Genomic DNA, 16340 nt, shown 5'->3' on the forward strand with positions numbered 1-16340 from the left:
CGGCACGGAGGTCATGCTTGTAGTAGTGGTCCCAATCCCAACGGTACCACCTGCTTAGTTGGCTCCGAATCACAGATCGATCAATTGCAACTTAACAAAGGCCACATTTATTTTCCTTTTGTTTTTTGGATTGATTTTTAATGAAACAAATAGATCAATTTAAATGAAAATAGTTTGTGTTGCATTTTATAGTATGTAAAACAGTAAAAGGAAATTTTTTTTACTTTACTTATTAAAGCTAAGTTCAAAGAAGCAAAAACTATAAGTTGACCTGGAGTTTTTTTTTTTTTTTTTTTTTGACAAGTAAAGCTAAATGTGTTTCATTTTTCCCAAAATTCTAAATTCATTGTTTAGTCAATTTTGGATTAACCAATCTTTGCTCAACAAGTATAGAATTTAAATTGTAGTATTAGCAGCAAGTCTGTTCAATATCCAAATCAAAATAACTCAGCCAATCCAATCAATTTTATTCTTTTTTTCTTAACTGAATTATATTATTTGTGAAATTTAGAAAACCAACCTAATTTATCATTGTACATATTCGAGGTATATATTTTGTTATTAAATGATATTAAGAAAGGGGAAATTCAAGCTCCCAATCGCTCCACTATTTATGTTAAGCTCCTTCTCTTGAAGGAGCCAAGCATTGTTCAGACATAAAGAAACACCACTTCTTGTGCGAAACTAAACTTAACATCTTATTATTTGGTAAATTATGGTAATTACAGTACTTTCTTTTGACATACAAATACCATTACAATGTTTTTGATAACCTGGAACACCATTTAGCTTATATCTGACTAGTCCAAGCTCTTTATTCACTCATTACATTCTACTGAGTAGAGATCACCTTCTCTGTGGGTGCAAATCACACAATCCGATTTCGGGTACGAGACGCAGGTCAGCAAATACCCTTTTTCCACCCTGCATTTTCAGCCGACTCAATAATGTAAACATTGTCGGGGGCATAGAACTCATTCTCCTCCCCATTTGGTCCAATCAGTTTCACTCTATAAATTGCCATTGCAGATGCTTTGAAACAGCAAGACGACCTCAATCCAAATGATTTGGAAATGCTCCTCACAGAACCAAACAAACAAGAGTTCTTAATAGAGGTTGAGGATCTACTTGGCCTTGCAGCCTTGAATGAACGTAATTTCAGAAGTCTCACAGTTGATACGTTCTCAGTAGTCATTTGACACATTTTATAGGTAATAGAAGGGAGAGGAAGTTTGGCTCTCTAGTAACAGTTAACAAGGAGTACTACAATAAGATGCTGATGCAAAGGAGACTGAAAATGATAAGATAAAATTTGCTGTGATCGCATGGCATTGCCACCAAAGTACAAGGAGTATGGATATGCTTTCCCCTTTTCTACATTTTCAGTGCCTCTTCTATCTTCAGAGATAACAAGTTTTTCCATTATTTTGGCACTATAAGATTTATTCAACAAACGACAATCTTTTGCCTACATAAAACAATATATATAAGCTTTAAACTATAAGGAATCTTATTCCTAAGCTAATTATCTGTCAACAGTTTATGCGTCTTCCTTGTATTTGACCCATGGTTACACACCCAGATCATATCTCTGTCTTTCTCAATGAAGGCATATATAACTTCACAACAAACAGAACAGAATTCCCAGAAGCAATAATTTAAAATTACAACACCAGAGGAGATTTCAAGCTCTAAAACTGGTCATTCACATTGAAGGCTCACCTTTCAAAAGGATCACCTCTTCTTGAGTTTAGCGGATAAACAGCAGCAGCTATTTTCTCGCGAAGGTTGAATTTGTTTGCAATTAGCGGCCGAACATCTTCTACTCCAACCAAGCTCTCCAAAAACGGAAGTAGTAAAAGTAATTCTTGATCAGAACGATCATCAAACCAGCTCTCAATTGGTATTCCATTGTCTACTTGATACCCAAATGCCTGAAAGAAAGCCAACGCACTAAATTATTATATCTAAAAAAACAAAGTCAATACTTTGGAGCAAAGGACAAACATAAACCCAGGTGTTTCCTCCTGGAGACTCGCATAATTTAAAGTTGTATTCATATTTCACTTGATATCACTTAGCATTTAACAAAAGAGCACCCATTTCAAATCATTGTTCATTGATTAGAATCTCACCTTTCCCATTAACACCAGTCAAGCACGCCATGATTGATAGCATAGAAAGGCGTGACTATTACCTCAATTCCAAAAGCAGGCTAAGGAACCGATTAATTATTGTAATTTTCACAAGCATCAACAGCACAAAGATTGACCATTGACTCAAGGAATCTAGAACTGTTGAATTTCACCAGAAGACTAGAGATAGCTTCTTTAATTTATCACCATTATAAGCATCGGCTTGGACATATATTAAATTCATTCCCTAAGGGCTAGTACACACATGTGTTGAGAATGTTATTTGGAGAGCGAGAAGGTTGGGACAGCATACCTGTGGAGAGTTGTCGATGATGATCACACGTGCCAAATCACGACCAAGAACTGACAAATCTTTGAGGTAATTCCCCTCCACATAAACACAAGAATCACGAAAAACACGATGGCGAAATATCTTCCTTTTTGGATCCAGCACATTTAGAAGCTGCTCGGCATAAATACTTTGACTAGCTGTAAAGATTATGATCTCAAAAAGCATGGAAACTCTGTCCAGAAAATCTCTGAGATGAGGACGACATCGAACATATACCGTGTGCTCTTGGAGGTTAAAATTTACAGGGAAAGTGAAGTCTGCATCATCACAAGGTTCTAGAGTGGAGTGCACCAATGTTTCTGCCAGATCAAAGTATGTCTCAGTATACAAGTCTGACCAATAGTTAAATATATGCACTCAACAAACAAGAGCAAATAATCAAGTATATCTTATAAAGAATTTAGCGAGATAAATCCAATGAATTCCAATCTACTAAAAAGTACACATTTGGCACACCTTACAAGGAAGAAGAAATGAACATTTGGAGTAAATTTTCAGAAGGATACAAAAAGAAATGAGAAAACACTCCCACTCTTGATCCCACTTCCTACCAATACGACTACAGTTATAATGCAATAATAATTCAAAGGAAGAAAACTAATGGCTCATGTTCACTCCATGAGTAAATTAAAACGACACCAGTGATGAATGTTAAATGACTGAAAAATTGTCAACATGTGTTTATATTAGATTGCTATCATAATTATGATTAAAAAAATAGGCTACAAGGAAATTACTGTCTCCAGACAAATCCAGACTATTCTCCCAGATCAAAAGGGGTGACGAACAAGATTGATGTAACATCCAATGACATATCAAAACTTGATTTCATGAACAACGAAATGCAGAGTTAAAAAAGATTTCCTAAGTCAAGAGTTATGCAAATAAATTATAAGAAAATGATAAGAGTTTTTCTAATATGCTCACCATCCAAGTCCAAAACAAGACTAGTAGGAGGGCAACTCCGTGTCTGTTTAGGCAGAAGCATCGGCCGAAAAGTTGGGACAACTAATGACAAGTCAGGTAAGTTCTTGATAAATAAGTACGGATCAAAGTCATCGAATTCCTCATCGTCATCATCATCCATGTAAGGATCAGTTGACATAGGATCTTGACCATGCTCATCTACACATTCCAACTTAGAATTTTTCATGGCAAGATATATAGCTGAGACTTCAGAAGAAATACCAGTTGCCTCCACAACTGCATTACAACAAGGGTACACATTATTTATGCCATATATCACATATTCTGTGCACTCAATTTTTGTTTAATGTATTAATTTTTTTATTTCAAATTACCAGGACAGGCTAAATTTACTGAAGACATGTTGTCACAGTAATTCCTCTCATCTCCAACAATGGATTCAGAAGTTTCTTGACCAACATGGCCATTGAGCACATCAAGCCGCGAATACTTTATTTCACAGTCTTGATGGAAATTGTGGTCTCCATTTCGAAAGAACTTAACAAAATCAACTAGGAAAAAGAAAAAACAGTAAAGGTCATATACATTATTAAAATAACCACAAGACTACTTCATGAGATCTTTCTAACCTTTAACAGAGGAGAAAAAAAGAAACAAAAAGTATAAAACCATAAATGTAATATTTATATATATGTGATTTTTTTTCATGTACCTCCATCAGCAGATTCCCCATCCACATGCTTAGATATGTGAAAGGCAGGAGAAAATATAGTTTCCAGCATGCAATCAGCAGCTACCTCTTCACAACCCTGCAGTAGGATTTGAGAAATTTTAAAATGCTGAATGCTCTGGCAAAGTTCTATTTCTTGTGAGTGCAGATATAATATCAAATAAAAAACCCTTTCATTGTTTTCTAACTGAGCATGGTTTCCAAGACGCACAGCCCAGATTGGTATGGTTACATACTTACCTTATGCTCTACACAATCATTGCTTAAAGCATTATGCCCCAAACAAGCCTTAGCGGTATCAACACGCATCAAGTCATAATTAGTATCTAAATTGGTTGTGGTGATAGGCTCCTCATTCTTCTTATGAGCACGATCTGAAAATTGTGGTAAAAAGATGCCAATTAAACTCAGTACTTTGACATGTTTTACATCATAATATTTAAAAAAACTAAACAAAATTGTTGTAATTCTTTGTGTTACCTTTCAAGGGTTGTGGGTGCAAAATTCATTATTAATAGAAACATAATTGAGTAAATCATACAGATAGAACCTCTAAAGAATAAACAAAAGGAAAAGAAAGATTTCTAAAAATTGCTAAAGATGATACTAATAACTACCACTAGATACCAGGTCAGACATGCCAATACTCATAGTCAGACATGAATAGCAGAAGCATCTATAGTTATGGGAATCTTTTGATTCATGGCCTCAAAAAGTTACCAATGTGACATAAAGAAATTACTGCACTGAGGTGTTCCACACAAGCATGAGAAAATTTTCCCAAAATTATTGTTTAAACTAGTAAGAAGGTACCCTACCAGGCCTCTGCTTTCTTGTTGAAGATGTAATTAGATCTGTAACTTTGTTTTCCACAACTAGCACCTTTTCATGCATTTTCTTCTGAGCTCTTGTAACCTTGGGACTAGCATACTCTCTAGCAGCAGTTCTTCCAGAACTTTTTTTCTTTGTTTGCATCTTGGTCTTTGTATTAAACAACTTAATCTTGTGAAGGCTGCAGACACCTACTTGGCTTCAGAAGAACAATTTAAATTTCAGAAATTCGTTACTGAGTGAAGCATCCTATTTTCATAATAAAATCATATTCGAGAGTCAATGATACTTTAAAGGCCAATTAACAATTTATAATTATAACATATCACAATTGCAAACTTTGAAAAAATGAAAATTTTAGCCTTTCTAAGTATGTACATTTATGCAGCATAAATATGTTATTCAAAGTAATTTGGCTCAAGAAAAATTCAGAGTTACCAGACAGTGTTCAAAGGAACTTAGAGAATCTGAGAACTAATCACCGGCCTAAATGCCACAAACTACGCCCAATTACAGAGGAAAAAAAAAATTTGATTTATGTGCTCGTTGTGCTTCATATTGTGCATATAAGTTTAAAAGGTAAAGCTTACACCCTAGAAACCCATTACCAAGATCACAAGCTAGAGCATAAAACCCACAATTACACCAAATGAACTACAATCACTTCAATTCTCAAGCACAGAGCATCTCTATCGCCAAAATTCGAGCATTAAAAACATCAAGGCCATAAATAACATCCGAGCTCACCAACATAATCAATCAAACCCTAAAATATAGTTAAAACATGCAACACAACAACCAGAGCTAGAAACTCGAGCTAAACCAAAAGCATACTTCAATTCTACTATTCATACCTGAACTAAAATCAAGCTCGAAGATCAGAAACCGGAAGTAGCAGTCACTGTTCTTGTAACCAACGAGTGAATCAGTAGAGAGAAAAATGACAAGGATCGTGCTGAGTGTACTTGAGCAAAAATGAAACCCTAATTTTGTTTTGCTAGTAGAAAAACAGGGGATTTCAGATTTGGAGATTTTCGTTTTCCCTCCAAGGGCGTGTGAGAAAAAGAGAGGGAAAAGCAGGAGGGATCGAAAATTTTATTTTGTCTGAACAAAAGGATGAGCGGATAAATAACTATCCCCAAAATTTCTCAGAATTTTTGAAATTTTTTGAGAATTCGATGACTTTCCTAGTAAGAGTGTTTAACAGATAATCTGTACTCGTAGATGCGGGTGTGGATGTCTACTCGCTCTTTGATGATTGACACATGGCGATTTATTCAGTTTGGACGACGCGGATGGAGTTGGTTGGTTCATTTTGTTTTGTAAATACGGATGTGGAAATAGGGGAAGCATTTTCTGCTGAAATTTGAAAAGGGAGTCATTTTGTTGCTGGAGATTTGTCTTAATTTCATTTACATGGGTACATCGTCTTCCCGAATTTCTGAACTTGGCCCTCGCTCTTTGGATATTCAATTGTGGACTCGTATTTTCCACAACCTATCTTTTGTATTTTTTGAGTTTAGACCATATTTAATTCACAATTTTACAGATTGGTATAGTTTGAAGATAATTGAATGTATTCAAAGTTTAATTGTAAATTTGTAATCAGTGGCCCAAAAAATAAAGTTTAATTGTAATCTTAATGGCCAAAAAAAATGTTTAATTGTAATCTTGTTTTTGAGTTTAGTGGTGAAAATTTTCCTACTTATCAAACAAAAAAAATGTCATTTGAAAAAATTAGAGTCACCAAATTTATTCATTACATATTATTTTTCAAATAATATAATATTTATTTATTTCAAATATTTAGCCCGGTGAAAATTTTATTTATTTATAATCAATTAAGTATTAAAATATCAGGCCTATTCAAGTGCGAATGTTCGCACATAGTGCCGAGGGAGGGCTCTATGACTATTGCAGAGCACTTAGCAATGTAAAATTTTTTTGTATCAAGTGCTCGGATTTGGTTTATTAGGTTTTATGTTAGGATTTAACTCTAATATAAAACTTTCACAAAAATTATTTTACACCTTAGGAAGGTATTGGATAAACATATACCATATACCATAAAAAAATGGGTAGAGGAAGTGATCGACTGTTTTAAATACAAATTTCACCAAGCTCTAGATGGTGATACCAAGTGCTCGATATCAAGTGCGAACGTGCACATGTTCGCACCTAAATAATTTTGATTAAAATATCCACAACCAATAAATAAGATAACTTGAACATAACTATAAAATTACTATAAAATCTTTACATAATGTTTTATAAATACATGTATTATAAATACTCTAAAGTACATACTAATGAAGATCATATTAAATTACCAACTAGTTTCTAGTCTAATAATATTTGCCTTCGCAATTGCAGAGTGATATCAATTTTGAATCTTCCTCTCATAGATATTAAAAAAAGGATTAAATTCAACGCATTTATAATTATTTTCTTTTAAACAATTTTAGTGTTAAGTTGTGTTTTAAAGGTCAAAACTTTATGGTTAAAGCCCTATATTATAGGCAATCAAATTAGTTATGACAAGTATATTTGTTCTCACCAATTTTAATTATAGTGCAACATTACCATTACACTTAATAAGTTAATAGTACTATATATGACATAATGAATTTGTGTTTGTAGGAGAGTTTACCATAGTTGGTGTTTGTATGTATTCACTATTCAGACATCACTATGTGAGTACATACATCTATATAGTGCAAAAGAATCCGTGCTATATAATATGTATAACATGGTAGGACTATCCTAGAATATGAGTAATAGGTGTTTGCATATTGATTAAAAGGAAAAGCAACTGGCCAAAAACAAATGAAAAGCAAACTTGTACTCTACAGTCTCTACTGGCCAAAAATAAATAGAAAATACTATTAATAGAATTCAGCCATATTTTTCTTTCTGGTGGCTTGTTTAAATTTCAAAAGTCGGAGGACTATCACATTAAATCTTAGCTATTATGTTCCATGCTATTCCTCGTGGAGAGAATCTTTTTGAAATTTTGAAACTCGAACCTCTTACAAGGACCGAGCATAGACTGCATAGTATTGAGGCCAGTCACTCAGTCTGCCAGATGTCACGTGATCAGAGGGATCAGCACTGATACACGAAGATCACCAGGTGTCACAAAACAAGAGGATGAAAGATGATCAAAAGATCACCACGTCAGCCAGACTGTTAGAACTTGGAACCACCTAACAGCTTACAGCCTTGTGAATCCAAGCTACAACTAATCAAGGTATTAAATTTCGTTTTTTTAGAATTTTAAAATTGAAATACATGTTTAATAATTTTTTGAACAAATTTTGCTGAAATTTTTGAAATTTTAACAAAATTTATTGAAATTTTTGAAATTTGCATATTTTCTCTAAATTTAAAAATTTATCAAAAATAGCTCAAGACTCCAAATAATTCACCGAAAAATTATACGAACTCGTATTGATGAGTACTAATTTTCTATAACCTCAAAATAGTCAAAGTGCTTTCAAAAAAATTACGAAAAAAATCTTACTCTTATAATTTAATTATGAAAAAAATAATAATCGTCAAATTCTTAAATTTTCATTTTCTAAAATTCATTTCTACACAACTAAGCTATAGAACCACAACCAAAGGTCTAAGTTAGTTAAAATAAATTTAAAGAAATTTTTAATTCTTTTAAACAAACCTTAAAATAAATTTGAAAAATTTAAGTAACAAAATTATTATAAGCCAAAATTTGGGTTGTTATACTTAGTGAAGACAAAGCTTGGCTAGGTGAGAGGCACGAGAAAAAAGGAAGGAAAGATAAAAAATAAAAAAATAAAAAAATAAAAAGACTGAAGAGAGAGGCACAAGGAAAAAAGTAAGGAAAAAAAAATGGGGGGTTTGAGGCCTTTGGGCAATTGGAAATAAAAATAAAAAAGGTTTAAGATTTCGTTTAGTTATTTTAAACCTTCGACTTTAATACATTTATATATAACAAAATAATTAAAAGTACCCTAAAGGGCCTAAAATCTAATATCCTAAAAAAATATATAATATATAGGGTTTAATGTATAAATTATAGAGTATAAAGTATAAAGAATATTAGGGTATGTAAAATATATAAAGTATTAGAGTTTATATTTTAGTGTATAATTAAATTATACAATATAAATAATATACTAATTTTATTTAACAATATTTGCTACAACGCGCAATATATTTGCTTTATATCACATGAAACCTACTATATAATTTGATTTCTTCAATATTTTTTATCAATTTAGCATATAATATGTTAAATAAATATATGATAAAGTTTTATTAAAAAATTTCATATTTTAATAGCAATTTTCGTCGTTTCCGTCTAATTTTTGTCAAAATTTAAAAAAATTTAAAATTTTCATCAAAATTTTCATCGAAATTTATTCGAAATCCAAATTTTAATTCCTTCCAACTAATTAGATACTTATATAAAAGCACGTGTTAACTCCAACAAAATTTATGGATGAATCAATAATAAAAGTGTTTTGGAAAAATAATCATACACTTAAGATCATAACAAGATAAGTAATACCAGTGGTAGAGTACGGAATTTTTATTTCTTATTTCGTCGTCGGTCGAGTGAGGGATTTGTATACAAGACTTTGGCCAAGTTGAGTACACTTCACCCGACTTCAGTGAAGTATCACTTTGACTCTGGTCAAACTCAATCACCTCGGCCATGAACACAAGGTGCATGATCAAGCTAATTCATCTTAATGAGGGGTTAATTAAGGTGCTTGATGAAGTTGCACCATAAAGATGAGTTAATCAAAGTGCTTATATTGAGTTATTATAAAGTAAGGGGCTAACTGTAATGCATTCTAGTTGAGTCATCAAATTGATGAAATTATCTCAATTGATAAAATCAAGGGTTTAAATTTCGAAAATTTCGGCGAAATTTCGCCGAAATTTTCAATTTGAGGAGGGATCGAAATCCAAACGTTGTTTTGTTAAATTTTCGGGATAATTTCGGCGAAATTTTCGAAATTCTCGAAATTTCGCCGAAGTTTTCGCTGGCAGCGGCGGGGGGGCGCGGCAGGGGGAGATCGGGGGAGAAAGTGGAGGGGCGGCGGCAGGGGGTGGCCGGGGGCGCGGCAGGAGGGAGATCGAGGGCGCGGCAGGAGGGAACGCTGCAGGGGGGAACGCGGCAGGGGGGCGCGGCAGGGGGGAGAAAGTGATGAGGGTGAGGTGGCTTGGTGATGGATTGGGGAGAGAGAGAGAGAGAGAGAGAGAGAGAGAAGGGGACGATGACGAAGAGATGAGAAAATAAACTGGAGATGGAGACTACGGGGGAAAGGATAAGTTGGATAACTGGATAAGGAAGGAAAAAAAAGGATAACTGGATAAGGAAGGAAAAAAAAGAAGGAAAAAAAAAGGAAAAGAAAAAAGGAGAAAAAAAAGAAGGAAAAAAAAGAAAAGAAAAAAGGAAAAAAAAAAAGAAGGAAAAAAAAGAAAAGAAAAAAGGAAAAAAAAAAGAAGGAAAAAAAAAAGAAAAGAAAAAAGGAAAAAAAAAAAAAAGGAAAGAAATAATAAAAAAGAGAAAAAAAATTAAAAGGTTTAGGGTTGATTGGGGTTTGACCGTTTGAGGCATTTGAGCAATTGTAAAGAAAAAAAATGGTTTTGAATTTTTTTGACCATTTTGAAGTTTCGTTTAGTTATTTTTAAACCCTAAATCAATAAACTTTAATATATTTTTATATAAAAAATAATTAAAAATACCATAAAGGGCCTAAATCCTAATATCATATACCATATTCTAAACAATATAGAGTATAGATTATAAAATATATAGGGTTTAATGTATAGATTATAGAGTATAAATAATATACTAATTTCATTTATTCATTATACTAATTTTATTTAACAGTATTTGTCTCCAGCGCACATTATATTCATCTTATATTACATGAAGCCTACTATATATATAATTAGTTTCTTCAATGTTTTTTATCAATTGAGTAGATAATATGTTAAATAAACATATGGTAAAGTTTCATTCAAAATTTCCGTATTTTGATAGTAATTTCCATCGTTTCTATCTAATTTTTGTCGAAATTTAAAAATCTTCGAAATTTCCGTCGAAATTTCCATCGAAATTTTCCTCGAAACCCGAAATTTTATTCCTTGGATAAAATTGAAAAATTAAGTACTATTATTTTTTAAATTTAAAATCTGAATAGTAAATTGATACAAGTATAATAATTTAAAAAGTAAAATGATAATTTTCTCTTGATTTAATGAATATGAACAACTTTTACATATAAGATAGTGGGGGAAGGGAGATGGGAGAATTAAGAACTGCAAGGAAAAAAATTTGGGAAAAAAATGCTTTAAAAAAAATAAAATATCAAATTAATTCTTACAATTAGGACGGTCAGGAGGTTAAACAGCGACCCAATGTCATATTTGGGCCAAGGATAGACTTCGTTCATGTTCAAAATTAAAGCCCAAACCCAGTTTAGTGTGGTTTTTGTCTAAGCTACTCTTCTAAGGCTGCAATTTGAAAAACAAAATTCAAAGTGTCAGTAAACTGAAGGCCCACCCAATGCTTTGAAGTTGAATGATTATATGGTTGTGAACTCGAATAGGTAGCCATGTAGTAAAGTGTAAACGATGAGTATGAGACTACGAGTGTATGGCTGTATGGGGCAAACTATAAATTCAACGTGAGTATAAAAATGTTCAATTTTACTTAGTACATGAGATATACGAGTATTTAAACTTTATCGCAAGGCTATATACAGATGATCTAGAAGATTGTAGTGGTTTTTCTCATTACTTAATAAAATCTTTAAATTTTCTGTGTACATAGTATTTGGGAAATATGCGACCAAATGCAGTAAAATTTCCAAAATCCTTTTATTTTGTCAAGCAAGGGTCGGCAGTTCACAAATTTTCATGCACAAAAAAAAAAAAAAGCTAAAAATAATCGACTTGAATTAGGGTATTTTTCTTTCTTTTAATAGATGGAAAACAACACAACACGCATTCAAATAGTCAAATCAGGCAAGTTCATATACATATTTTGATCAATAATTCAACATTTCAACGTACTCTAGGACGGTAGGAAACTCCTAGCCACTCAAATCACGGTATTAACTGATTCACATATTAAATTTCTCATCAAATTATTAAAATACGTTATAGTAGAGTTTATAGTAACAGTAATGCTACACTTACCACATTTTTATACCACAATTTCATACCACCTTACATGGCATTCATGCATTGGATACTAAAAAATAAAAAATAAAACTTAAAAAAGAAAAAGGAAATACCCTTCCAGTAAAGTAATGACACATAAGGTGGTATACAAATGTGGGAAAAAAAATGTGGGACAATTAGCATTATTGTTATAGTAAATCTACGAAACCCCCTTCAAAATATTATTTCTCCAATTAAAACTTGTGTTTTTCATTTTTCATAAGTTAAGCCTTTTAACTAGTTGACAAATGACTCACTTTTCATATATTAATTTCATCAGTAGTGCTACATATATCACATTTTTATACCATAATTTTATACCACCTTATGTAGCAACTTACATGGCATTCATACATTGGATATTAAAAAATAAAAAGAAAAACCCAAAAAAGAAAAGAAAAACTTTGTCCAATAAAGTAATGACACGTCAGATGGTATAAAAATGTGGTATAAAAATGTAGTAAGTATAGCATTATTACTTTCTAAAGCGAACGGTGATCTCACTTTCGAAAGAGAGTTTCGAAAATGAAGACAGATATAGAAAGTGTGCAGTGAGAGAACAAGCAACGGACTAGTTAGCATTTTTTTAAATTAGATATTTTAAATCTCTTTTATGCCTTCAACATCATATCAGACATTTTTTCATTATTTGACTTTTTCCTTGGTTATTGCTATTGATACTACTTAAATAATGGTGCTTTTAATGCTCATGATTCATATTTCCCTTTTTTATGTTTTTTTCTTTTGAATTTCAAACATGAATTTTTCATAAGCTACTAAACAACCTACACATAAAGTTCTACTACATCTACAAACTATACATCAACACACCAACACCATAAAATTCTACTACTCATATATCCATTAACTTCTATACATTGCCATTATAAGAATTAATATGTGTACTAATGAACCTACATAATAATTATATTACCTGCATCAAAAAAAATAATAATGAACCTACATACATTCTTATAATCAAATAAGTAACTTACAACAATTAAATAACCTACAATATGAAACAAATCACCTACACTAACAAATCAATATAATGAACCTACAGAAAATTCTCAATTGTAGGTTCTTTGACCTACTTAAGTTTATGATTTTTTTTTTAGTAAACTATTCATAACCCTCTGTTTTGAACTTGATTAATTCAAAACCCCCACACTTAATGAAACTAATTCAAAACCCTCTATTAGGGACTTAATCTCTTCCAAAATCCTCTGGTCAACTAATACCCATCAAAGTTTGACCCCCAATTTTTTTTAATATTCCAATTTTACCCATTTTTTAAATACTCTAGTTTCATCTTTTTATTGATTTCGTTCATTTACTTTTTGGCCGTTGCTTCCTTTCCCGATTTGTAAGGGTAAATCCCTTCTTTTTTTTTATCCAATCTTTTCTTAGGGTACAGAATGGGCGGAGCTCAAAATTTCAAAGCTAAACCATAACATAAACGTCGATAAACCGAGTATTTATAATATTGAAACTTTTTATTGACTTATTTATAAATAACCCTTTATTATGTGTATGAGGGTATAAAAGGAATTGTAAGTATTATAGGGGGTTTTGAGAGAGTTTCTATATGGGTAGATGTTTAGGTAAATTTTTTAAGTGGTTAAGGAGTTTAAAATTAATCACTAATTTTTTTTTCTTGATAGGAGAATAACGGCATCTAAAGAGTGAAAAAATTTTAAACCAAATATTAATTACATAATGACATAATTTATAAATAGTAGGGAATTAATGAAATATTGTTATCCTAGGTGGAACATGATTTTACATATGAGCTTTAGCTGTTAAAAACAAAAGTAATAGTGTTAAACTCTTAACATATTTAATTTCATGGGTTAATATCTAAATGACCCGAGATTTTATTCGGTGCAATATACAATAAATAAATATAATTTGATATGCGCGCCTAATGGATAATGCAATGCAATCTGTTCGATACAATGTCCAAATCAGTTTTTTCTTTCTCCTCCTTTTATGGAAAAAAGAGTAAACAAGCTAGTCATTGCATTTATGCTTAAAAGCCACTTGCTTAGTCTTTATACTAAATTTTATATTATTGGTGTTGTGCGCGCATGCATGTTGTAGTGAGGTCTATTGTATATAGATTTTGAAAGATTTTTGTGGAGTTTAAAAGTTATATGATATTTAATTAAGATTTTTAAAGACTTTAAAAAAATTTGTAAAAGTCTATATATATTCAATTAAGACTTTTAATAACTTTTAAAAAGTCTATAAAAGTCTAGGTGTATTTAAAAAGTCATTGACTTTTATATAATTTATTTAATGATAGATTTTATTAAACTTTGAAAGACTTTTATGTGTATTTCAAAGTCATTATAAATCTGACCTCTCCCCTGCGAATTTGTAAGGATTTCTATAAACTCTCTAGAACTCAGTAGAGCTCTATAAAAATCAATGAAAATCTATAAATTCTACAAAAACTTATCACTTAAAAAAAATCTACAAAAATCTATATACATGCACTACACAGTTTAGATCGATCCTTACACATTGGAAATCAACTTGAGGAATATACTTTGCTGAAAACCCGTTATATAAAAGCATGTGTTAACTCCAACGATTTTATGGATGAATCAATAACAATAATAGTGTTTTGGGAAAAGAATCATACACTGAAGATCAGAACAAGACAAATAATACCAGTGGTCAAGTGAGGGATTTGAATACAAGGGGATTTGAATACAAGACTTTGGTCAAGTTTAGTAGACTTCACTCGGCTCTAGTGCAGTAGCACTTTGACTTTGGTCAAACTCAATCACCCCGGCTAGCTCAGGTCATCAACACAGGGTGATCAAGCTAATTAATCGTAAAGAGAAGTTAATTGAGGTTCTTGATCAAGTTGCATTATAAAGATAACTAATTAATCAAAGTGCTTATATAGAGCCATCATAAAGTAAGGAGCTATTTGTAATGTACCTTCAGGTTGAGTCATCGAGTGGGAGCTAATCACAAGGTGCTGGTGTTCGGAATTCTTAAGATCCGAGCACAAGTAATACGCATCTCGAGACCCTTAAAATCTAATTTATATAACATCATTATATATTATTTGCCGACTTGATATATGAGATTATAGAAATTTCAATATACTTTTTAGACTAGATCATTAAAGAGATTTCAATTGACATTACATCAATGATACAACAATTTCAATTTTTGTTTAGATTTTAAAATTACGCGACTTGCACGATAATTAATTCAATTTTTAACGTCAATTCTTGAGGACACCTTATGACATTATTGGACTTTAATAACAAGTTTAGTACATTGCCATTATAGAACAAACTTAAAAGGAAAAACATTGAACTTCAAGCAATGGTACATGGGGGGTCCAGTTCAATTTGTGGAGCATTAACATGCCAAATTTAAGTATATATACAATATGTGGGAAAAGAAAGGTGTTAAAGTGGTTTGCCTTTGTGTAAAAGCTAAAGATTTGGATCTAAAAAGCCTAAACTTTAGGACTTGCCTTAAAATATCTTTACCATTAATATGTACAAGTTTAAGGCCGATTATGGTTGGTCCATAAGACACATATTATCTTCATGGTTCCTATCATAAAAAATTGAATGCACTTAAAACCCAATGACTTGTTACAAAGTTACTGTGATTTGTGTGAGGTTTCCCGTCTCTCACAACAGAAGAAGAGGCATTTTGTTTTGACCAGCTAATGGTTTACAACCACTCGTCATCACTCATCAATCCCTAAGAAAAAAGCAACTTCAAAATGCTTTGATTAACGAAAATAGAATGCCTTTGGAATCAAGATTTGAGAAGCCACACAAAACCTATACATTTTCTTTCTATTTTTGGAAATTACAAGTCACAACAATTTTTCTTGTTAGAATAAATTCTATAATGATATTAATTTTTAAAAATATTTCTTATTATTATATTCTTCATACGATTTTTTATTTTTTTTATTTTATGTTATCCTTAAATGTGTAAGTAAGTCCAAAATATTTTAGAAAAACCCAAACTAACACTATTAATAAAATCAAATCTCAAAATTAAGAACGATTTGTCCAGCACTATTCTAAGACCTTTGATGACATAAGATCCAAGTTATTGTAATTTTAAAAAATAGGTGAAATTTTCATGTATA

At 31.7% G+C, this 16340-nt stretch overlaps 1 protein-coding gene across 3 annotated transcripts; it reads right to left on the reverse strand.

Annotated features, from left to right (window-relative positions):
• Positions 1 to 1158: 1158 nt before the first annotated feature.
• Positions 1159 to 6156, reverse strand: SSP5 (SCP1-like small phosphatase 5). Of its 3 annotated transcripts, XM_086230547.1 has the most exons (9): positions 5830 to 6156; positions 4963 to 5174; positions 4385 to 4518; positions 4127 to 4223; positions 3789 to 3965; positions 3415 to 3690; positions 2449 to 2786; positions 1723 to 1934; positions 1159 to 1468 (listed from the first exon to the last, which is right to left on the reverse strand). In XM_086230547.1, the coding sequence occupies exons 2-9, from the start codon at positions 5117 to 5119 to the stop codon at positions 1447 to 1449; spliced, it is 1413 nt and encodes a 470-aa protein (XP_086086673.1). In that variant the 5' UTR covers positions 5120 to 5174; positions 5830 to 6156; the 3' UTR covers positions 1159 to 1446. The 3 variants fall into 3 exon arrangements, with proteins under 3 accessions (XP_086086673.1, XP_086086674.1, XP_086086675.1); XM_086230548.1 differs by having other exon boundaries at positions 1159 to 1934; positions 5830 to 6154; XM_086230549.1 differs by lacking the exon at positions 3789 to 3965 and having other exon boundaries at positions 1166 to 1468; positions 5830 to 6154.
• Between the last annotated feature and the right edge of the window lie 10184 nt (positions 6157 to 16340).

This window comes from Dryas octopetala, chromosome 2, assembly GCF_963921425.1.
Source record: "Dryas octopetala chromosome 2, drDryOcto1.1, whole genome shotgun sequence".
NCBI lineage: Eukaryota > Viridiplantae > Streptophyta > Magnoliopsida > Rosales > Rosaceae > Dryas > Dryas octopetala.

Excerpts from the sequence above, each read along its gene's own strand:
- SSP5 (XM_086230547.1), bottom strand. The coding sequence starts at position 5,119 with ATGCAAACAAAGAAAAAAAGTTCTGGAAGAACTGCTGCTAGAGAGTAT. Across the intron at positions 4,224-4,384 it reads ATGATTGTGTAGAGCATAAG|GGTTGTGAAGAGGTAGCTGC; the intron begins GTAAGTATGTAA and ends ATCCTACTGCAG. Across the intron at positions 2,787-3,414 it reads TCTTGTTTTGGACTTGGATG|AAACATTGGTGCACTCCACT; the intron begins GTGAGCATATTA and ends TTGATCTGGCAG.